Source organism: Pelodiscus sinensis, chromosome 3 (genome assembly GCF_049634645.1).
Source record: "Pelodiscus sinensis isolate JC-2024 chromosome 3, ASM4963464v1, whole genome shotgun sequence".
Classification (NCBI taxonomy): domain Eukaryota; kingdom Metazoa; phylum Chordata; order Testudines; family Trionychidae; genus Pelodiscus; species Pelodiscus sinensis.
Genome location: NC_134713.1, coordinates 14,809,075 through 14,833,601, shown reverse-complemented (window position 1 = coordinate 14,833,601; position 24,527 = coordinate 14,809,075). Strand labels below are relative to the sequence as shown.

General features: G+C 42.9%; 1 protein-coding gene across 2 annotated transcripts in view; it reads right to left on the bottom strand.

Moving 5' to 3' along the window:
- The window catches only part of ATAD2B (ATPase family AAA domain containing 2B), a 158,402-nt gene that overhangs the window by 61,753 nt on the left and 72,122 nt on the right, over nucleotides 1-24,527 (bottom strand). For both annotated transcript variants that reach the window (XM_075923418.1, XM_075923419.1), the window contains exons 16-19: nucleotides 22,010-22,321; nucleotides 12,244-12,376; nucleotides 7,181-7,367; nucleotides 241-426 (exon numbers count right to left, since the gene is read on the bottom strand). In XM_075923418.1, the coding sequence (XP_075779533.1) occupies nucleotides 241-426; nucleotides 7,181-7,367; nucleotides 12,244-12,376; nucleotides 22,010-22,321 (818 nt within the window). The remainder of the gene's footprint in view (nucleotides 1-240; nucleotides 427-7,180; nucleotides 7,368-12,243; nucleotides 12,377-22,009; nucleotides 22,322-24,527) is intronic.

Genomic DNA, 24,527 nt, shown 5'->3' with positions numbered 1-24,527 from the left:
TTTTCTGTGCAAAATATGACTGCAAGAATTAATACATCCAAACTAGCCTTAGACTTCATGTAAGGCCATTTTAGAGCTGAAATAAAATTAATTTAGAAATTTCTGTGTGAAATATTGTTAGGTAATTGATGATAATTAAAGCATAAAGTTCTGGTTGTATACAACTGCTCTATATTAATGTGCTCTGCATTCTTAGAGACACACACTGGTATTGTTTGCAAAAAAATATTTTACACTCACCTCTTCGGGTAATTCACTATACATGGTTTCAGAGGTAGACAGTAAAAATATAGGAGAAAATGACGGTATGTCCTGCAGCAAAGTTAGAAAAGTAGCTCTCACAGTTTCACTGACAGCTTCCCACCAGTCACCAATATGAGGCATGTAAACAATACTTGGTACAGTTCTTCGAGCTTCACGAAATATCTAATGAAGAAAAACTCTAGTATTTAAATTCAGAAAATAAATATTTTGACAACATGTAAAAAATAAAAATTTTAATGGGTTTAGGTAATGCCTCAGAGTTGCTGATGCCTTCAACTGACATCCTCTTATCAGCTTAATTAGCTCAAGATACAGTAAAAATGTTTTCCATTCAAGTTTTTATGAATCTATTGTTTACTTCATCAAATTACTTTAAACCAGTGTGCCATGTCATCAAAAACATTTACAAGTCACGTACGTCAACATCCTGTTTTAATAATTTGTTACAACAAAGATACAAAAAACATACCACATGGAAAGTTAAACTGTACCACATTTTGCAGCAGAAGAGAAAAATGTGAAATGTCACAACAAATACAAGAAGAAATGTAATACTAGCTTTTCAAGATTCACAAGCATTATATTGTGTCTATTAAGCAACTTTGGTTTTGGTTCAGACACTTGCAAATACAATGCACTGAGTTGGTTGCTGTTGGTTAACTGAACACAAAGTTTGGCAGGAGGACTGACATTTTTCAAGAGCACAGAAACATTTTCATTAACTTTAAGTTTGTTGTTTATCTGAGAATGCTAGCAGCTTCGCTATTTCCCATGACCTGCTATTTTTTCCATAGGAGAGCTTGTGTTTGGTATGTCTGTTACATCTCAATACTTCACCTCTATATTCAAATCAATAAGAACTGAGTTCATTTATCTATTTCCTTTGACTACTTGCAACCAAGGTATTTTGACATCATTATGATTGCAAGGCATAAAATAATCAGTTTATTTTTACAAGGCCATATCGCTGTCATTTTTTAACCTTCATTCACATTCCTGAAAAACTAAAATTGTTTCTTCAGCTAGAATTGTACTGCCAACAATTGGCTACAAAGTCTTTCAACTCCTTACCAATGGTTACTATTGATTCCATTCAGTTTGCCCAAAACGAAGAATGTTTCTATACAAAAGAAAGACAACTTGAGGATTGTCTTTCTGGTCCCCCAAGTTTGATTCCAATCAGGAGAGAGAGATAAAAATGTCATTCTTTTTTCATAGTATTAGAGCTCTGAATTTGAATTTTGGTCTCACTTGATTTACTCCTTCCAGCTACAGGTTGAATGCAATTACAAAATTAAAGACAACATGTTACCACAACATAACTTGTAGGCAATCACTCTGTGAACCTTTTCCTTCACACAGATGCTTGCTAACAGCCCCATACAATTATTCTCTGAACTGAGGTGTGCACAGAGCACAGATAATTTAATGCAAAATTGTGGTATATACATGCGTGCGCACGCACGCACACACTATATTTGCAACAATACAACATCTTCTTAACTGTATGACAGGTGAAAAACTTCAATGGAGATCTAGTGGTTTTGTATACTATTTTTATTTGCCTTAACTGTCATGTGTAAATTAAGATTTAAAATGACTAAATATCAGGATTAGCAAGCCCTAAAATTAGTCAAGATTAGCAGCCCTAAAATTCAACTCACTCTTATTTCTAGTATCTGTTTGAAAAGAATATGCGATTTTTGTATGAATTTTTCAACATATGCTTCAATTCTTTGTTAGTAAAGAAATTGAATTCATAAACCTAAGTATTAAAAAATAGTGCAGTTGTTGCACCATCCCAAATTTACAGCATTTACTGAGTATTAGAGCTGACAAACATATTTATAAAATTGATTATGATTAAATACAAAGTTAAATATAATCACTGTCGATCATAGTTTTCATCACACTGTTAAGCATTAAGATACCATTTACAGGTATTTAAATATTTTGGGTGTTTTCTAACTTTTAAATATACTGATTTAAATTTCATTACAGAATACAATGTTGTACACTGCTCAATTTATATTATATTGATGACAACTATTTGCACAGTATAAAAACAAAATAATTGCTGGGCAATCTCTTTAGTGCAACTTACAAATATAGTGTACCTTACAAATATAAATGTTTTATTTACATAGCTGCCCTAAAAAACAAAACAATATAAAATGTTAGAGCCTATAAGTCTACCCAGTCCTACTTAATGTTCCGCCAATTTTTAAGACAAACAAGTTTATGTATATTAACATCAGATAATGTTGCCTGTGTCTTATTCATATCACATGAAAGTGAGAACAGGCATTCACAAGGAATTGTACCAGATATTGCAAGGCATTTATGTGCCAGGTATGTTAAACATTTATATGCCCCGTCATGCTTCCAGAGGTCATGCTTCCATGCCGATAACAGATTCTGCTCTATAATGATCCAAAACAGTATGAACAGACACATGTTCATTTTCATCATCTGACACTGATTTCACCAACAGAAGGTTAATTTTCTTTTTTAGTGGTTCTGATTCTGCAGTTTCCACATCTAAGTGTTGCTCTTTTAAGACTTTTGACAGCATGTGCCAGTGATCACCCTTCTTAGATTTTGAAATGCATTTCAGATTCTTGAAGTTTGGGTTCAATGCTATAGCTATTTTCAGAAATCTAACATGGGTATTGGGGGGAGGGGCCTCAGAGCTGTGAGTTCTGGTGTGTGGTGGTGCTTTTCTCAGGTGAGGGGACCTCCCCAGAAGGGCGACAGGAACTTTCCTTCCAACTCGTGGCTCCACATACTGACCCCATCAGCAGGCACTGCCTCAACAGCTCCCATTGGCCATCATTCTGAGCCAATGAGCTGCAGAACCAGGGCTTGGGACAAAGCAGAGGCAACACATGAAGCTAGGAGCTAGAGGGCACTACTTCCCAAGGAGCCTGCCCCAGTCCTGCTAACCCTCTGCCCTCAGGCCATGCCCCGCCGAAAACCCGTGGCACCTATTGTGCCCCTGCACCCTCCATAGTTTTAGTCCAGCGTATATAGTAAGTCATGGACAGGTTACGGGCCATGACATTTTGTTTACTGCTTGTTACACAGGCCCATAAAGCACAAAGGCACTAGGACCAGCTTCCCCTGCCTACCCTTCACATAACTGTAGGCACATTAATCCAGTACTCTAACTAAATACATGAACTGCAAATTAAGAGTTAACTGCAAATTAACCTGAACCCCTGAGCAGCTTTGTGTGGCTCTGGCACAGCAAAACAGCAGCAACTACTCTGGCCAGGCTGGAGGACCCCCGCTCGCTGCGGGCCCTGTGGTACTGCAACAGCACTCTACCCACGGCAGGTAAGAGGTTGCTCCAGCCCTCCAACAGTTAATCTTTAGGGGTGAGGCTTGCCAGTTAACTGATTAAACATTCGGATCCCCAATAGATATTATTTATCATGAAATCATCAGAAATATTGCATGATAGAATTTTTTTGGCTTTCGGGTTTAAAGATAATGTATGAAATTTTAAATTTTAAAAAGACAAGGAAACTCCTAGAAAAGAAATGTTATAAAACAGAATTAAGGCCACAAGTTACATATGAGTAATTTAGGATAAAAAACATTACTTTATATTTTACCCTTGTATTACTAATACATTCTTAACATTAGCATTAACGTTTAACAATTTTTTGTCTTGAATAGATAATAGATGTAAAATGGAATCAGATATAAGCAACTCCACAATGAAAAAAACAGTATTCTTAAGTCATAAAAACATTTTAGTAATTCAGCTTGAGTTCTATGCTTCTTACGAGGATGTGTAATATTTGTAATGAAAGATTCCAAAGAAAGTCACATTCTCCAGGTATGGGTTCTCTCACAGAAATACATTTATGATGAAATCATACTGTAGATGTATTCCATATACTTTCCTCCCTCACACTTCCCTATTCACTTTTCACAGAGGGTATGTCTACACTAAAGTGCTATTTCGAATTAACTTATTTCAAAATAGTTAATTCGAATTAAGCTAATTTGAAATAACGCATCTATACACAAAAACCATTTCGAAATAGCATTTTGCTATTTCAAAATAGCACGTCCACACTGAGTGGACCCTGAACTGAAGTTAAGGCTGGCCGGAACCAGTGCCAGCAAGGCATCAGGTTAGGACTTGGTGTGTGGGGCTGCTGCCTGAGGCTGAGTGCCGTGCTTAAAGGGCCCTACTCCCACCCCGGACAGACAGTTCTCAGGGTTTCCCACTTGTTTGTCTACCTTGATGAGGGAGGAGCAAAGCAGTCCTGTTTTGGAGTGCCCTGAGTGCCCGCACTCGGGACACCAGAGCATTTGGCCACATGGAGCCAGAGCTGCCCCAGGGCACGCCGGTGCGTCTTGTGGGGTCGTTGCCATCAGCCCAGCTGCACTTGCTGCAGGCTGCCATCCGGGGGGGAGAGGGTCCATCGGGGTGCTGTCAGGATCCAGGAGGCCCTGAGGGAGAGCGTCCATCCCTCAGAGCCTCCCTGGTCCTCCCCACCAGGGGCTCGTGCCCCATTCCTCCCTCACGTCCTTCCTCTTACCCCTCGCTAGCTCCCCTTCCTGATGTCAAATAAAAGACACATGTTCAAAAATAGAAACTGGGTTTATTGAACAAAACGGGGAGTGGAGGGGGGGGGGGGAAGAGAACCACTGGGGAGACTGGGAAAAGGAGGTGGGAGGGGGAAGAGAGAGCGTGGGAGGGGGGAGGGGGGAAACCTGGGAGGAGGGAGCTGGAAGGGGGAAGCAAGGGGAAGAAGGGTGAGCGGAAGCTCAGGGCTGCAGGTCTTGATGGACCACCCAGACTTTCATGCTAACCTGCTCCTGGGTTCACATGTGGCCTTTGGTGGCCAGGCTGGCAGCTATCCTGCCAAAGACGGCCACATTCCTCTGTCTAGTGTGGAAATCATGTACATTGGGGGCATCCCCCCCAAACCTGAATAAGGTCCATGATCTCCACCCTGGACCAGGAAGGCACCCGCCTTCTCCAGCTCCTGGCAGGCTCCTGGGAGCTGGCAGACTGCTCCTAGGGAGCGGTGGAGGGCTGGCTGCCAGTGGCTTGCTGGCTCGTATTTTGGGGCCACTGAGTCAGGTGTCCCAGTGGCCACTGCTGGCTCTGGGCTGGCAGGCTTGGAGCTGGCACAGGCACTGTGGCCAGGGTCTACCCCTTTAATGGCTCCGGGGCTGGGGGAGAGGAGAGTAAGCTTTCCTGGTTGTGCCCAGAGTGGCCACAAGGGCTCCCTGGGAAATGGCTGGAGGCCCCCTATTTCGAATTAAGTGTCTAAACAGCACTTAATTCGAAATAGCTATTTCGAATTTGGTGTTACTCCTCATAGAATGAGGTTTACCAAATTCAAAATAAGGGCTCCACTATTTCAAATTTATTTAGAAATAGCGGTTTGCCCATGTAGATGCTATTAAAGTTAATTTGAAATAGCTGTTATTTCGAATTAACTTTGTAGTGCAGACATACCCTTTCTTTCTTAACCTCAGTATCCTCTTCTTCATAGCTATCTCCTCAATTTTCTTTTCACAAAGATGAATAAGGTGTCAACTGGATACCATTAACCCAAAATCCTAAATTGTGACACTCGGACTTTATAGGACCATAGGATGTCAACAATAAATAAAACTGTTCTAAAAGTTTTTATAAATGTTTTTGTATGTTTATTTCCTTGTCAATGAAAAGAGATTTCTGTGCACACATAGTTCAAAAAAAAATCTACAGAAAAAACGGCATGGCTATGATGTAGTTGTGGTGGTACATAAGAATGGAAGTCCATCCTAACAGTCCCTTGCAAGTCTTCTTTCTTTAGCAAGAATCAGTACAGGCAGTCCCCGGGTTACGTACAAGATAGGGACTGTAGGTTTGTTCTTAAGTTGAATTTGTATGCAAGTCGGAACTGGTACATATTATAGGGGAAACTCTAGCCAAACATTTCTCCAGAGCTCAGTTTTATTCTCTCACACTTCACTTCCCTCAGTCCTTTATTCTCAAGCTGAGGTGTCTGCTGAGAAAAGCCGCTCTGCGTCTCCCTGGTCTGCTGGGGAGGGGCGCTAGCTTCGCGTCTCCCTGGTCTGCTGGGGAGGGGGGAGGGGCGCTAGCTTCGCGTCTCCCTGGTCTGCTGGGGGGAAGCAGCTAGTGCGGGGTTGCCTCACCCCGTTTGTAAGTAGGGATCCAATGTAAGTCGGATCCATGTAACCCGGGGACTGCCTGTATAAGAGGATTTAGGTTTCTTAACTCCCTCAAAATCTTCCAACCAGAATCAATCTTGTGCTCCACTTTCTTAAACTTCAGCTCTCTTAACTTTGTTAAAATGTACCTTCTTCTGTATGCTCAGCATGACCCCACCTTGCATTCTTGATCTCACCTGATGCAAGACTGTAAATCTCCAGGATCATTCAAATATTGTCTCATTTGTGTTGAATATCAAATGAACAGACATAAAAAATACACCATGACTTTTTAGATTGAAAACTTTTGTTTACTCGCAACCGTTTTTAATGGCTCTGTTCTGCTCTACATAGGAGTTTTCAACACAGAAGTGATAACTTGTCACACAGACATCATGCTGCCCAAATAGGTTTTAGAGACTGCTTTGACATGTGACTTCTTTGGACATAAGAGCCTCCAGCTGTCAACTGAATACCTAGACAAATAAAACTATTGACCTAGTCAGCATCTTCATAAAAATCAGAACTCTTAACTATAAAACTGTAGTAATTTTAACAAAATGTTTCTCATGAACGCTCCTCTCCTTGAGCTTGCAATGATATATGTACATGGTCTTTTATCAAAAAGACCACAACTATATATAACAAATTTTATTGGAAATAAGTCTGAAATAAAACCATAGCTAGTATCAGTGCTTTATGATGCTCAAGTATTATGCAGACTCACCTGTGCACATGATTCTTCAGGTGTTTTGGCACTAACTGAATAAAGTGCTGGCAGATCTAGCCTGTGTACAGAGAATTTTTCAAGAGAGTGCAACAGCGCTGGAGCAAGGTGAGAAGTCTGACCAGAACCTCTCTCTCCTGACAGCAGTAATCTTGGCCTGTAAGAGGTTGGCTGGTGGTAAGCTGACCTATAACAGATATAATATTTTTTTAAATGTCATCCTGTAAGTCACTGTGTTCCTGAGGTTTCAGCTATTATTCAGTAATTTATAAAAAAACTTTAGACTTTCAAAATTAATTACTTTCAACTAATATAATAGAGATCATTCACTGGAGATCCTACACTGTACTGTGCTGTGCTAACCTTGGCATATATCAATTTCCTCACTGACTACCTCGGATCTTGTCTAAACATACAGGTTGCAACAGTTTAATTTATTAAAAACTGAATTAATTAATTCATCAGTGCAATACTCATGTGGGTATTAAATTGATAGATCCATCACAGCCGCATAGAGCAGTTTGAACTAGGGATGTTAGCATATAGATGTGTAAACGATTAACCAATAAGCCTTGGTTTATCTGTTAATCCTAATGACTACACGCACTCCCCCTACCCCTGCTGCCTCTATCAGAGGCGGGGAATGGGGGAAGGCAGGACCTGGTGCCCGTGGACACTCCCCTCACAGACCAGCTCCCACCTGTCACCCACACTGCTACCTCCGATAGAAAGGCAGCAGCACAGGGTGGCAGGGGGCTTCCTGGGAGTGGGGCCGGGAGCACAATGACTGCTGGCCCCACCCCCGGGGACTATTAAATAATCATTTAACTGCTAAAATTTAGTGCTATTACACGATATCTAACATCCCTAGTTTGAACCATTACACTGGAAGGGCCCAGGATAACACCCTCCCTGCCTGAAGCATGGAAAGAGGTATGGCGGGGAAGGAGCTGGGGGTGGGTAAGAGGACTCTGGGGAGAAGTGGGGGACAATGAGGGATTGGGGGCTTGGCACAGCCCTGACAGGGCCCTGTGTAGCTGTCTGAAGAGCCCTACAAATCTGCAGATATCTGTGGTCAATTTTTGAGGATTGAATGCGAATACAAGCATCCAGATTTATTCATGTATGTAGCAAAGTTGTTAGCTCGGAAAAATTTACTTAAGTCCCATTGATTTAACTAGAGTTATGAAAATGCTGAAGCATTTACTGATTTAAGGTCTAGTACAGGGGTGGGCAATAATTTTTGATGGGGCAGTCATTCCAAGCATTTGGTAAATGGTAAAGGGCCACGCTCTTCTATGATATAAATGGAAAGGGTGTGGGGTCTGGAATAGAGGCTGGGTGCAGAAGGGAGCTTGGGGAAAGGGACTGGGATGCAGGAGGGAGTGTGGGATCTGGGAGGGAGCTTGGGTGAAGGAGGGGGCTCTTGTACATTTCAAAGGAGGAATGCAGAACTCCGCATACAGCCCAGGCCAGTGGGAAGTCCCGCTGACTCCGGGGTGCATGCAGGTGCCTTCTTTGAAATGCACAAGAGTCCCCAGGGGAACTCATGTGCATTTCAAAGCCATGGAGCCTGGGGTCAGCGTTGGCTCATAGTCCCCCGCTGATCCCGGGCTCCATGATACACTGCATGCCACTAGGATCCCAGGGTCAGCTGGGGGTTTCAAAGTGCCACTTAGAAGTACCTCCCCGCCCCCTTTGCTGCCTCTATCTATTAGAGCAGTGTTTCTCAACTTTTTTTTTTTATAAAGTATCCCTTTTTAAAAAAAAATTATAAGTACCCTCAGTACCTACAGTTTTCAGACACCATTTTTTTCTACCGTTGCAACACATTTGTTTAAACAACTTAATCGTAGCCAGGTGGGCGATGAAATTTTGGGGTGTAAAAAGTACAAAAATATTAAAACGCTGTAAAACTTAAAACAAAAATTCAGTTTTCTCCAAATTTCAATTGTGTTGACTTACCCCCCAGACTTCTCTCGAGTACCCCTAAGGGTACTCTTACCACTGGTTGAGAAACAGTGTTAGAGAGGCAGCAAAGGGAGGGATATTGACTAGCTGACTAGTCAAAATACTATCCGATAAGCAAATGCTTATTGGATAGTCGACTGGTCTTTTACATCCTTAGTTATGACTGGGGCAGGAGATTAGGTGCAAGAAGAGGTGCAGGGTCCAAGAGAGGATGCAGAAGAGGATTTTGATCTGGAGAAAGGGTGTAGAAAGAGGTGGAAGGTCTGGGAGTGTGTTGTGACCTAGAGCAGGAGTGTAGGCGGGGGTGGTGCAGGGATATAGGTAGTGACAGGGGTTGGAGATTTGAGTGCAGGGTCTGTCTATGAGGGGTTTGTGAACTGGAGAAGGGGCATAAGAGGGCTGCAGGGTCTGCAAGGGGGGAAGGCTGCATGAGCAGGGGTGCATAGGGTGTGAGTTACATAGAGTAGAAGTGCAGGAGGGGGGCAGAGAGTTTGGGGGAGGGAGAGACTGGGATGCTAGAGGGAGGCTTTGGCCGGGAGAGACTTACCTGGGTGGCTCCCAAACAGCAGCCCAGCTGGTTCTGGCTGCACGGGCTGTGTGTGGCTCTGAATGCTGTGACCCCAGGGGGCGAGGTGTACTTTGTGAGCTGCCTGCCCTGTAAACAGGAAGCTCCCATTGGCCAGAAACCAGCTAACAGGAGTTGCAAGATTGTGCTGGGGGCAGGAGCAGTGTGCAAAGCCTCTCCCCCTGGGCTCACAGTGTTCAGAGAGCTGCTCAGAACAACGTGTTGGAACAGGGCAGGCAGGGAGGCTCCCATAGGCCAGTTACAGTAGCTTGGTGGGCCAGATTCAGCACATGGGCCTTATTTTGCTCGTCCCTGGTCTAGTATCCATTCTAGTATCTAGCACCCCAGTCCCTCCCTCCTCCACACCTTCTGGCCCTCTCCTAAACTCCTACCCCATGTAATTCATACCCTCTGCACCCTGCCCCTGTACTTTCTGCACTAAGCTTCCAGCTAAGAACACTCACTCTTTTAAACGCTGCAAATACGAATCTAGCAGATGACATTAAGATTTTTACCCTTTAACAAAAATGCAAAGAATTCTAGCCAGGTATTAGAAAGAGAGGAGAGAATTTTAAAGCAGCGTCTTTTCCCATCAATATTGCCTTGTTTATGAAAGCTAAGTTTTAAAAATTAATGCTTACTCTTTAAAATTCATTTAACAAAGAATGAAACTAGATTAGCCAATTTTACTTTGTTTATGTTTTAATTCAGCTTCTAGTTGCCATGCATTATATACAAAGCTTGTCTTTCACTTTACAAATTTGATGGAGAAGGTCTAAATGCACCCACCAAAAACATTAAATAAAGTTTAAAAATTAGTTGTGTGTGTACTTTTTTTTCCCCTTTTCTTTTCTTTCAATTTAAACCTGAATTTTGGGCCTGAAGAGCTTGACAATGCACTTTCAGGGAAAGAGCAAGATTTTTATTTTAAGTAAAAAATCAGTTATTTTTTAAGTTCATATTATAGCAAATACTGTTTAAGCATCACTGCTCAGAAAAATTTTCATTCTTCCACAAGGTGGCTCTACCAAACCATGATCTCACATTTTCTTTTACTGAAATAGGCATCAAAAGGACCTATACAAAATATTAAACAATATTAAAATTAATAATAATAGGTTCTTGTTGCCACGTTCATCTTAATATAAACAGCTGTGTTTCATCCAAATTCAATACACAGATTCTAACCTACAATCTCTCTTGAACTTCCCTGAGAAAAGCAGTTAAGAACATAGCAAGGAAAAATTAAAGGGAGGCTTTTCTGGAACACAAGGAAATTTGTAATAAAGTATTTAAATGCAATAAATATATTAATAATTTATATTAACCAACTGAAGCTCAATGGTACTTCTCAGTAAGAAAAAGAGGCCAATATGCTGCACACTTAATTTCCAAAATACACAAGCATTTTTACATCCTTGCTGAAACAGCTGAAGATTCAGGTTTATAATCTCCACAGCAAATGTCTGAAAAATATCGCAGGGGCTAAACATGGGAATTACATTCTGAAAATGTAATGGACTAAAGACCAAATACATTAAACTTCCGATAATCCGGCACCTTTAGGACCCAGGGGGTGCCGGATTATCAGATATGCCCGACTATCAGAAGGGGGGGCTATGAGGGGTCTGGAGTGGGGTGGGAGGGGATGCCACCCCAGACCCCTCATAGCCCCCCCTTACGATAGTCCGGCTCTGCCCCAGGTGTCCCTGATTCAGCCGCTGCTGGTCAGTTTCAGCAGCAGCTGAATCGGGGATGCCTGCGATAAGGCAGCTGAGGTGCTGTCGGGTTGGTCCCACAGCGCCAAGGGGCGGCGCTACAGCAGCTCTGCCCCGGGCTTCCTGGAATCAGCCGCTGATCTGTTTCAGCAGCGGCTGACTTGGGGACCCCTGGGGCAGAGCAGCTGGGGTGCTGCCGGGTTGGTCCCGCAGCCCCGAGGGGCAGCGCTACGAGACCAACCCGGCAGCACCACAGCTGCTCTGCTCCCGACTTCCCCGATTCAGCTGCTGGTCAGTTTCAGCAGCAGCTAAATGGGGGAAGCCTGTCCGGCTGCCCCAGCACTTCCGGGTTCCTGATGGTGCTGGACCATCAGGAGTTCCGGAGCATTGGATGCCGGACTAATGGAGTTTTACTGTACTAGCCTCAAATACAAATAGTAAAGGGTAATACTACAAAATCATTATAAAACATTTTAAAAATTTTAACTTTAACTACAGAGAACTCTCAAGCTACACAGAGCTCAGCATGCAAAACAGGTTTAAATGGGGACAGAACCATCTCACAATTATTCACTCTTACTACGTCACAGGAGAGTGTGAGTGGCTCAGAAAATTGCTCATAAAGGCTTCAACACAGAAATTTCTCCATGAACATATCCTGGTATTTTAAACACATTTAGATAGAATTACGAGAATGTTACCCTGGGGCACCTTTATAAACCCTTTCTTTGAACTTTTAAGTGCAAACAGAGTATGACTTTCGAATTAAAGATTTCCTATGAATTGCACAGCTAAATGCATATACTCACATAGTAAAATGAAGGTAGGGTTTATGTATAGCAGCTGATGATTGTTTCTTTGGTGATCCTGAGTGACAGACTGTCTCAAAAATTGATGCAGCATTTTCATCTTCACTATCATCTAATATTATACTTGGTACATCTGTTCAAAACAAGATTTTTTTTTTAAACTATTACAGCTGTCACCTCTTGGTACACCCCAACAAACAACAAAAAGACATTGGAAGTTTTTTTGTTAAAAATGTGCAATGCATACTACCATAAGCGAGAAGAACATGAGCAAACACTGTAAATATCAGAAGGTATGGAAATTACTATGTATTACCTCAGTAACCAATTCTACCCATAAAGTGTTAAGCAAACAACATGCCATTCTCAACCATAAAGACACACAATTTATTTTTATATTACAATAAATACAACTGTTGTTGTAACTCATCATGAAATGCTTGCTCGATTTATTTTGCTACTAGATCCATTATTTCAATAATTAATTTGAACTTTCTTAGACGGCACATAATGTATAACCCCCCCAAAATTTCAGAAATATACCTCATGATTAAATATTTTTCCTAGTAATAAACTAGACAACTTGTTTCAGAGGGGTAGCCAAGTTTGTGGACAACTGCTTTCTAACACACATGAATGTGATACAGAATATTAAAATGGTTAATGTCGCTTGAAAGTCAACTTTGTTTTCAAATCCCAAGGCCTTAATACATTTTGATGTGTTCGACAAGTCGTTCTAAGATTCTGAATTTAACTACAGGTTGGACCTCCCTGGTCCAGCACCCTTAGATGAAGGATATTTCCAAACCAGGGGAGGTCATTTCTGAGCCCCCTGCTGTAGGCAGGACCAGAGGAGGTTATTTCTGAACCTCTTGCTGCCCTGTCCCACCCACCCCAACTGAACTTCCTGGTTCCTCCCGCAGCCTAGATGGGCCAAGTGCTGGCTCCCATTCCTTCCCACAGCCTAGCTGAGCTGCATGCCGGCTCCCGCGCCCTGCACTCCAGCTGAGCTACACGCCAGCACCTGGATCCCCGTAGCCCAGCTGAGCTATGCACTGGCTCCTAGCGTCCCGCCACAGCCCAGTTGATCTGCTCCCTTCTTTCCCAACCCCTCCACACAGTACCAGGCTCCTGGCTCGTCCATCCTCTGCTAGGACTCTATGATCCTAGAACATCCGTGGTCTTTCAAAACTAGAGAGTTCTGGTTTATAGAGGTGCAACCTGTACTTTCTATACAGTGCTTCATAAATGAAAGTAAATGTTTCAATAAAATACAGAAGAAAGTCTATGCAAGAAAGCAAACTGAAAAATTATGACCACATGGTGCCAGTCAGAAAAGCCATTTGGTAGAAGATTCAGCATGACTGGAAATCTATATTACAAATTAATTCAAGATAAACAGGGATGACAATGCAAAAACCAACACTGCTAGTTTGGAATTAAACTTGTCAGCACATACCGGGTAGCTGTTATTCAAACTCAAACAACAGAGAAAAAAATTCTAGACATATCTTGTAATCACAATCAACTGGAATGTAGCACATGAGCACAAATATTTAAAACTATTATACATACAATCATAAAATCTCCCTCCTCTTTGCAACCATCTTTAATGTACTTAAAAAAATGTATACTGTTGCCTTTTAAGTTCTCTCTTTTGCAGACTGAACTAAGTCTTACAATACCCCTGCTAATACATCCCAGAATGATGTTTGCTTTTTTCCCGCAATTGTGTTACAGTTTAGCTTGTGATCTGCTATGACCCATCTCCCTCGATCAATTTCTGCAATATTCCTTTCGAGGCCGATATTTACCATTTTGTATGTGTGCAACTGATTATTCCTTTCTAAACAGAGTATTTCACATTTGCCCTTATTGCATTTCATCCTACAGGCAGTCCCCGGGTTACGTACAAGATAGGGACTGTAGGTTTGTTCTTAAGTTGAATCTGTATGTAAGTCGGAACTGGCGTCCAGATTCAGCCGCTGCTGAAACCGATCAGTTTCAACAGTGGCTGAATCTGGCCATCAGTTCTGACTTACATACAGATTCAGCTTAAGAACCCCAGGCATCCCCAAGTCAGCTGCTGCTGAAACTGATCAGCAGCAGATTCCAGGAAACCCGGGGCAGAGGCTTCCTGTAGTCAGCCACTGGTCAGTTTCAGCAGCGGCTGACTTGGGGATGCCTGGGGCAGAGCAGCTGGGGTGCTGCTGGGTTGGTCCAGTAGCGCCGCCGCTGGACCAACCCAGCAGCACCCAAGCTGCTCTGCCCCAAGCGTCCTGATTCAGCCGCTGCTGAAACTGACCAGCAGTGGTTGAATCAGGACGCCTGGGGCAGAGCAGCTGGGGTGCTGCCGGGTTGGTCCAGTAGCGCCCAGAGCGGCGCTACGGGACCAACTGGCAGCGCCCCAGCTGCTTTACCACAGGTGTCCGGAGCAAAGCCGCAGAGCACAGGGGCAGCGGGACAGCCCAGATGCGCTGTGGCTGTCCTGCTGCCCTTGGGCTCTGCGGCTATGCTCTGCTTTGCTCCCCGTCCCCCTGGTCTGCAGACCAGGGGGACAGGGAGCAAAGCGGCGGAACACGCGGGCAGCCCAGACGCGTCTGGGCTGTCTGCTGCCCGCGTGCTCCGGGGCTTTGCTCTGCTTTGCTCCCTGTCCCCCTGGTCTGCAGAAGCAAAGCGTGCTCCGGGGCTTTGCTCTGCTTTGCTCCCCGTCCCCCTGGTCTGCAGACCAGGGGGACAGGGAGCAAAGCGGCGGAACACGCGGGCAGCCCAGACGCGTCTGGGCTGTCTGCTGCCCGCGTGCTCCGGGGCTTTGCTCTGCTTTGCTCCCTGTCCCCCTGGTCTGCAGAAGCAAAGCGTGCTCCGGGGCTTTGCTCTGCTTTGCTCCCCGTCCCCCTGGTCTGCAGAAGCAAAGCGTGCTCCGGGGCTTTGCTCTGCTTTGCTCCCCGTCCCCCTGGTCTGCAGAAGCAAAGCGTGCTCTGCGGCTTTGCTCCCCGTCCCCCTGGTCTGCAGAAGCAAAGCGTGCTCTGCGGCTTTGCTCTGCTTTGCTCCCCGTCCCCCTGGTCTGCAGACCAGGGGGACAGGGAGCAAAGCGGCGGAACACGCGGGCAGCCCAGACGCGTCTGGGCTGTCCGCTGCCCGCGTGCTCCGGGGCTTTGCTCTGCTTTGCTCCCCGTCCCCCTGGTCTACAGACCAGGGGGACGGGGAGCAAAGCGGCGGAACACGCGGGCAGCGGGCAGCAGACCAGGGGGACGGGGAGCAAAGCAGAGCAAAGCCCCGGAGCACGCGGGCAGCGGACAGCCCAGACACGTCTGGGCTGCCCGCTGCCCGTGTGTTCCGCCGCTTTGCTTCCTCTCCCTGGTCTGCTGGAGACCAGGGAGAGGACCCCGTTCGTAACTACGGATCCGACGTAAGTCGGATCTGCGTAACTCAGGGACTGCCTGTATTTACTTCAGACTATTTCTCCAGTTTATCCAGATCATTTAGAATTTTAATTCTTTAGAACACTCGCAACTTCTCCCAGCTCAGTGACATCTGCAAACATAATACGTATACTCACTATGCCATTATCTAAGTAATTGATGATGACAGGGAACAGAACTGGACCCAGAACTGATCCCTTTGGGATCCCACTCGTTATGCCCTTCCAGCATGGCTCTGAACCAGTGATATATACTCTCTGGGAATGCTTTTCTAAGCAGTTTTGCACTCATGTTACAGTAGTTCCCTCTAGGTTGTTTATAAGAGGGTCATCAAGGCAGTATCAAAAGTCTGAAGTCTAGATATACCAGGTCTACCACTTCCCCCTATTCACAAGGCTTGCTATGCTGTCAAAGTAAGTTAGAATATGTATTTGACATGATTTGTCCTTGACGAATCCATGCTGACTCTTACTTAACACTTTATTATCTTCTACGTGTTTGCAAATTCGTTACTGGTTGAACCTCCCAAATCTGGCTCTCTTTGGTCCAGCAGCATTCATGATCTGGAAAGGCCATGGATGTTGCTGAACCAAAGAACCCCAAGAGAGTGGGATTTGCGGTGTAGCGACTGGGTCAGCAGTGGCTAAGCAGGAGAACCATAGTGTCAGCCAGCCAGACGGCATCAGAAAGCCTCTGTCCTGGCCTTGGAACCCCCAGGAGTCATGGGAGCCAGGGGGCTGATGCAGCCCCAGCTGGGGAATCCTGAAAACTCCCAGCAGCAGAAGGACCACAAAGCAGCCCTGGAGCCCCAGCCAGGGAACCCCAGCGGCAGAGCAGGTGGCAACCAAGAGTCCTGGACCCAGCAAGGGAATCCCTGGTAGCAGGGGGTCCGTGGCCCCAGCTGGGAAACCCCAGTGGCAACGGGTTCAGTGGCAGCCAGGTGGCCGTGGCCGGGAACCTCCTGGGGCCAGTGGAGCCGAACTGCAGCAGCGGGGCAGGCAGTGGCCAGGAAACCCCGAGGAACCCCTGCAGGATCCAGGGTCAGCAATGGCTCAAACTGGGCTGGCACCAGCCAAAACCAAGCCTGGCTGGGGAACCCCCAGAAGCAGCAGGCTGGGAGCCTCACCTGGGCCAGTGTTAGCAGGGCAGTGGCAGGGAACCCAAACTTTAAGAGCTCCAGGAAGAGGAGCCGCCAGCGGGGGAGCCAGGAGTTGAACATGGACCTTCCCAGGTACAGCAAACTCCCTGGACTAGAAGAGCTCAGGTCCTGAGTGTGCTGAACCAGGGAGGTCCAACCTGTACTTAATTATTTGCGCCATTATCTTTCCAGGTACAGAAGTTAAGCTGACTGGTCTGTAATTGCCCAAGTTGTCCTTATTCCCTTTATATAGATGGGATTGGGCACTATATTTGCCCCTTTCCAGTCATCTGGAATAGGGATGTTAAGTACCAGTTAATTAGCTAATCAATTAGTCAACAGAATTTCCATCAATGCTCAATTAGTCGATGGGGGAGGGGGGTTGAGAATGCTACTCCCCACTGCGGCTCTGAAGTTTAAGTGTAGTAGGAGCTGGGCATGCAGACAGCCTGGCTCTTACTGAATTTAAAATGCAGCGCTGCAGCGAGGTTAGTGCCCAGGAGCAGTGCGAGCTGGAACTAAGGAGTCCCAGCTCGTGCTGGCTCCAGGACCACTGTTGCTCTGCCTCCCTTACCCCCTTGCCCTCCTCACTACAGATATGTTGGTTCCCCCCAGAACCAGCTCCTGCTTACCCCCCACCACACTGGCAGCAAGTAGGGGAGAGGAGGAAGCAAGTAATTGAGTAGTGAATTGACTGCCTGATATGCCTAAGTTCATTGGGTAGTTGACTACGCGAATAATCACTTACATCCCCAGTCTGGAATCTCTGTTGTCCATGACTTTATAAAAATAATCGCTCATATGACTCACATATTTCCTTAGTCACCTCCCTGAGTATTCTTGGATGTATTTCAACGAGCCCAGATGACTTCAAGACACCTAGCTTGTTTAAGTAATTTTTAATTTTCTCTTTCCCTATTTTAGCCTCTGACCCCATCTCATTTTCACTGGCATCCGCTACATTAAACATCCCATTGTTACTAACCTTTTTGTGAAAACTGAAACAAAAAAGTAATTTAACACTCCTGCCATTTTCACATCAAAATTACTGCTTTTAATGCAGATTGCACTTAGCATTCAGACTTTTCTTTGGCTTAACTGGATCTACACTTGATCTACACTAGCAACTTATGTCAGTATAACTGTCGCTCAGAGGTGTGAAAAAATCATCCCCTTGAGCAATGCACTTAAACTGATCTAACTCATAGTTCAGACAATGCAATGTTGTTCAGTTCTGGGCACTGCATTTCAAGAAAGATGTGGAGAAATTGGAGAGGGTCCAGAGAAGAGCAACAAGAATGATTAAAGGTCTAGAGAACATGACCTATGAAGGAAGGCTGAAAGAATTGGGTTTGTTTAGTTTAGAAAAGAGAAGACTGAGGGAGGACATGATAGCAGTTTTCAGGTATCTAAAAGGGTATCATAAGGAGGAGGGAGAAAACTTGTTCATCTTGGCCTCTGAGGATAGAACAAGCAGCAATGGGCTTAAACTGCAGCAAGGGAAGTTTAGGTTGGAAGTTAGAAAAAGGTTCCTAACTGTCAAGGTGGTTTAACACCGGAATAAATTGCCCAGGGAGGTTGTGGAATTTCCATCTGTGGAGATATTTAAGAGTAGGTTAGATAAATGTCCATCAGGGATGGTTAGACAGTACTTGGTCCTGCCGTGAGGGCAGGGGATTGGACTCAATGACTTCTCGAGGTCCCTTCCAGTCCTAGTATTCTATGATTCTATTCTATGATTCTATGCTGAAAAGAGGACTTCTCCTGTTGGCATAGCTACAAGCTCTCCTCCTTTCCACATAGGTAATATGTTCTCTCAAGTTCTGCAGCAGCACAGCGGCATCAGTACAGCAGTACTACTGTAGCTTTTTAAGTGTGGACAAGCCCTAAAAAAAGGGCAAACAAAATCAGTGGTGAATGAAACTTTAAAAGATACTGATGTCCTTATACATTCAAAAATGAAACTCCTGCAAAGAACTTTCAATCAACTTATTCAAAATTCATTTAAAATAAAGCAACATATGACAGATGCATGGCTTCATCAGGCAGGACAGGCAGGATGAAAAGGAAGGAAATATTGCATTATACCTCAAGGATACACAAATTTGTTCTGAGGTCCAGAAGGAGGAGAGATGCAGACTAGTTGAAAATCTCTGGGTAAAGATACAAGGAGTAAAAAAATGAAGGGCGATGTCATGATACAGATTTACCATAGCTCATCAAGAAGAGGAGGTAAATGAGGCATTTCTACAACAAACAAGAGAAATACCCAAAATACAGGACTTGGTACTAATGGGGAACTTTACTCAGACCTCTGTTGGCAAAACACAAAATGTCCAGTACATTCTTGGAATGTATTGGGGATAACTTTCTGAAAGAGAAAGTGGATAAAAACTAGGAGGGCGGCCACTATATAGACTTCATTCTGACCAACAGAGAGGAATTCATTACAAATCTGAAGATGGAAAGCAATTTGTCTGAAAATGATCTTGAAATGACAGGTGTCATGATTCTAAGGAAAGGAAAGAATGAAAGCAACAGAATAAGGACAATAAGCTTCAAAGAAGCAGTCTTTAACAAACTCAGAATTTGGTAGGTAATGAGACAAAAAGAAGGTCTGGGGAGTTGTCAGTTTCTCAAGGCACAACTGCAAATCATTCCAATGCAAAACAAAGACAAAAACAAAAGTAAGAGGACAATATAGCTCCATCAGGAGTTCTTAAATGACCTGTAAAAAAAACCAAATCAACAAAAAGTGAAATATGGACAAATTGCTAAGGTGGAGTACAAAAGAACAGCATTAGAATGCGGAGACAGAATCAGAATGCTAAGGTACAACGTAAGTTACAGCTTGCAAGGGACACAGAAGACAAGAAGAGGTTCTTTAAATAAACTTTGGAACAACGAAATAACAAAGAAGAGTATGGATCCTGTATTTAATGGACAAAAAGAGCTAATTGATGACATCAAGAAAGCTGAAATATTAAATATCTGTTTTGCTAAAATGGTAAAAAACTATAATGAATTATATTAGAGAAATCAATATCATATATACAGTCTTATAATACTATAAAGAAATCCATGCATTTTGAATGTCTCGGGTGATAAAGCAATACAGAACTTAACTGAAACAGCTTCAGGATTGTGCAAACACACAAACCCAGGTTTGACTGTCTTAGTTGGAAAAACTTTGGTCTGTACAAATAGGGTAAAACAGCATGCCAAGAAGGCTTCAAATGCACCTCCCAAACCAACAAGACAAGCTTAATTTCCCATACAGCACAAAAAGACCAATAAGGAGGATAACTATTTTAAGACAAGACCTAGTTAGAGCCAATTGAATTGCCAGCAGAGAATGGATGACAGGAGTGGACAGATGAAAGAGTTTTAGCAGGATCCTATTAAATTAGGATAATTTTTTTTATTTTAATACATGATGTTTTAGACAGACAACTTGGTAAACCAAATCTACACAAAGTTATAGAACAAGGGATAAAATGTGAGGAAGACACAGAGAAAGAAAATGGCAAAGATCAGACATTTGACAGGAGTCAGCCTGTCCTTACGAGAGGTAACTTAATTAACTTTCTTGCCTTATCTTTTTCTGCATGCATATGTAATTTATAGGCAGGGCTCGACAAATAATACAATCTACTCACTCGTGGCGAGTAGATTGTAACCTGGAAGAGCCGGGTTCGGCGCAGATCGCCGGACAGCGCGGCTGGCGAGCAGGGCTCGATGCGGTTCGACGAGCCCTGTTTATAGGTAATGATCAGCCCATGATGCCAGTCCCTATCAGCCACCTACTACATTTTCAAACAAGCATCATGATTCTTTCTCCCAGACTGCCCCTTATCCTGGGGAGACGCTCCAAATAAACATCTGCTAAGCTACCTCATGATGCTCCTACAAATCCCTCCTTACCACTTTCTTTTCTCATGATGACCAGAAAAACAACGGCAAATCATTGGTGTGTTCGTACCGTTCCCAATTGTGGTAAAGATGAAGACCTAAAACATAAGCCCATGTAGCACAGGCATGGTTAGAGGCCTGAGGCCTAGCTAACAATGGACAAAACATGGCTAACAAAGCAATGCTAAGCTGTGACCAAGAGAGAGGCCCCTGCTAACGGAACTTGGCACAAACAGGGATGAGAGTGCAAAACACTAATTGGTAATAGGCCCAGGTGTAGAACTGTAATTGATACTGGTAATAAATTGAAAGCACATGGTACCACCATCTCATTAAAAAAGATCTTGGTACATACTCCCCACAGGAGTTCAGGAGTTCATGTTCAGGAAAGGGTCTAAAATGACAGCTTGATGGATAGAGATGATCTAATCAAAACATGAGGTGCAGGGTGATAAGTGGTATCTACGAAGCATCAAAAGGTGGTTACCTGACAACGTCAGAGAATGGCAACCTGACATGTCAGCCGTGATGTGTAAGTTGTTAGTACCTGTATATAAAATGGTATCTTGTGGGGAACAGTCTTCGGATAACCTAGGAGGCAGTGGAAATTTTCCACTGACTGAGTCATTCCATTGTTATGGGGTACATATGGGTTATGGTTCAGTAGAGACTACTGACAACTATTACTGTACTTTGCTTTACAATAAATCTGGCTGGGCACTTTAGATTCTTATCTGATTTTTGGTCTTTGGAGGCCCCCTCAGAATCTGCTATGGAGACTAAGTGTACAAGTCGACACAGCACACATCACTGAGCACACACGTAAGCAACCTTCTGGTTATCATCACCAACAGAGCCAAAGACCTGTGAAGATACCTTAGCCGTAAATCCTGATCCCCTCCTGAATAACTGCACCCATCACACTGACAAATAGTATCTCGTTTCCTTGTCTATATCCATTGTCTCTTGTCTTATACTTAGACTGTAAGGTCTTAAAAGCAGGGATTATCTTTTTGTTCTGCATTTTTACAACACCTAGCACAATGAAGTTCTGGTTCTTGACTGGGGCTTCTAGGCACTACTGGGTTTTTGTAAGTACTGATAAATTACAATTATTATATATGTCCAAGTAAAATAAGCAAATGAAAGTCATTTCTGGCATAAGCTGATACAAACTTGATTCAGTTATCTTCTGGCAAGGAGTAGGACAAGAATGCTAAAAAGAAAAGCCATCTGAAATGTTTACAACTTAGAACAGAATAGGTAGGAGCAAAACATAAAAACAAAAATGTACCTTCTCTTTTGTCTCCTTGACTAAATTCAGCATGGGGAAATACTTTGTGTAAAACTGCCAGGAGGTTATTGAAAGTTCTTTCCAACAGCGGTCTTATGACAAGGGATAGTGCATGACCTGAAGACATCACGGCACGTTGGGAAGCAGGCACAATATTCTGCATTGCATGATAAAAATCTTGTGCACTGAGAACTATTGAAGAAACATCAAGCTGCAGTTTCTGACTGCTCGCATAAATCTGAGGATAGCGCCGTCGCAAGGCAATCAAGGCAGCCTCAGTGCAAAGTGCTTTTATGTCAGCTCCACAGTACCCTAGTGTAGAAAAAAACAAACATATATATGTTCCATAAAGCAGCACCAACATTTTGCATATATACTGCTAAAAAGAGCAACTAGTTGCACTTCATTGTCACAGACTCTTTCACACTGCATCTTGTGAATAGGTACTGTTCCACTGCAAATTAATCCAGGGACTGTTTACAGCTTAAGAAGCAAATGATACACTCGTACTAAAAGTAAATAAGAGTATTCAGATAAGCGTATCAGGACCACCAGAAAAAAATAGGTAACTGTGGATAGCCCATGGCATTTAAAAGCAAATGCAAATATAAAATAGCATCTACTGATATTCCTATACAAGCAATGTGCTATGGCAAAAAATTAATATAATGTGAATATCAACACTTTCAAAGATTTTATTATAGAAGATACTATAGTCCCCCAGCTTTATGTTATCTCAATTCTTTCTTCTTTCTAGTCTTCCTTTAATATTCAAATACAACAGTTGCAACTGAAATTTGGGTAAATAGCCTTCCCTATAAGTTTTTACAACTCTATGTTCAAAATGAGAAATTTATTTCGTGATTTTTTTAAAGCAGCAAATGATCCATATGAATTTTAGTAAGTACATATATCCAACAGAATATCTGAGAAAATGGAAGATATTAAGGAAAAATATTTAAACAGAGCATGTAAATAACAGGGGTTTTAGGGTATAGTCGAGTAAAAGATTAACCGATAAACCTAGGCTTATCAGTTAATCCTAACAACTACATACACTCCCCCTCCCCTTGCAGAGGCAGCAAGGGGGGAGCAGGGGCCGGTGCATGTGAGGAGCTGGCTTTAAGTAGGCTTCCACAAGCACCAGATCCACCTGTTCCCTCCTAACCCTGTGCTGCTGCTTCTGATAGAAAGGCAGCAGTCTGGAGCATGAGGGAAGCAGACTACAAAGTACTTTGATACAGAAAAATCCCCTCACAATTCATTCTTCATAGCTGCTAAAAGAAACTAGGTTTTTGTAGTCAAGCACAATGCTCTCTCTCTTTTTACTTCGATAACTCAAATTAAGCAAAGAAAGCAGAAATCTACTACACAATTGTAGTGTTTTTAATTTATTCTAGTTTCAGTTTACAACCTATAGCTGCTTAATCATCATTAATTAGAGCTATACATACCACTGTATTATATACACCTAAAACTTTTTGATTGCCTTTCGTGGTACTGATTGATAGTTTTGTTGGTTTCAGGACTAGAACGAGCAGATTTCAGAAACTGATATGCTTCGATCCCTCATAACAGCCATATATATTTTGGTGCATTTTGATTCATTCTGCTGAACATGGTGTAGTACAGATCATCAATTTCTAAATCAATTCCAAGAATATTCTCTTACAAAAAATCTTTTTATAGAGCTTTTATCCCAACATATAGAATGATACAATTAGAGGGATATAATTTTGTTAAATTCTACTCATTTTTATAGATTTTTTCATAGCATCTATTCACAATTTCTAAAATATTGACTAAAACATCCTTTAAAGTGTATATCTTGAAATTTTTTAAATATTTTTAAAGAAAAATACTAATGGCTTTTTTGCTATATTTAGGACGATCTTCCAGCAGGCACAAGACCTTCACCACCAAACTTGCTTATGCCTGCTTTCCTGCCTTGTTCCACACACGTGCCCACCCACTGACTTAGTTTCAGTTCTATTAGTGCCTCTTGTAAAACTTTACAAGGCCTGCACCACCAATAAAAAAATAAACATGAGAACAGTAAATGTTGACAAATGCATAAACAAACTGAGGGGGTGACTGAAAATCTCTCTGCCTTTTCTAATCTTCTAGTCATGTTTATTTTAAGGGTTACTAGTGCCAATAGTAATTAAAAAATAAGATGGAAATGTGATTTTAAGCTGATGGTTTCCCATTATAGTCTATCAGACTTTTCCATAAATATTTGGCTGTGAGAAAAGTATATGATTACTGTCAGAACATTTCCATAAATACTGGATTCCATGGACATTTTTAAATGAACTTTTTCCATTCTGGAAAAATTGCTAGTAAAATGGCTGAAAGTTATAACTGTATACATAAATGCAATAGCTGAGTGATAGGTTACATTAAAGTATTCAATTAGTAAGCTATAAATCAAGTAAAATCAAACAGATTAAATATAAGCCTATTGTCCCCTGATTTTGTTAGGGGATAAAATGGTCTTTTTAAATACAGTTACCTA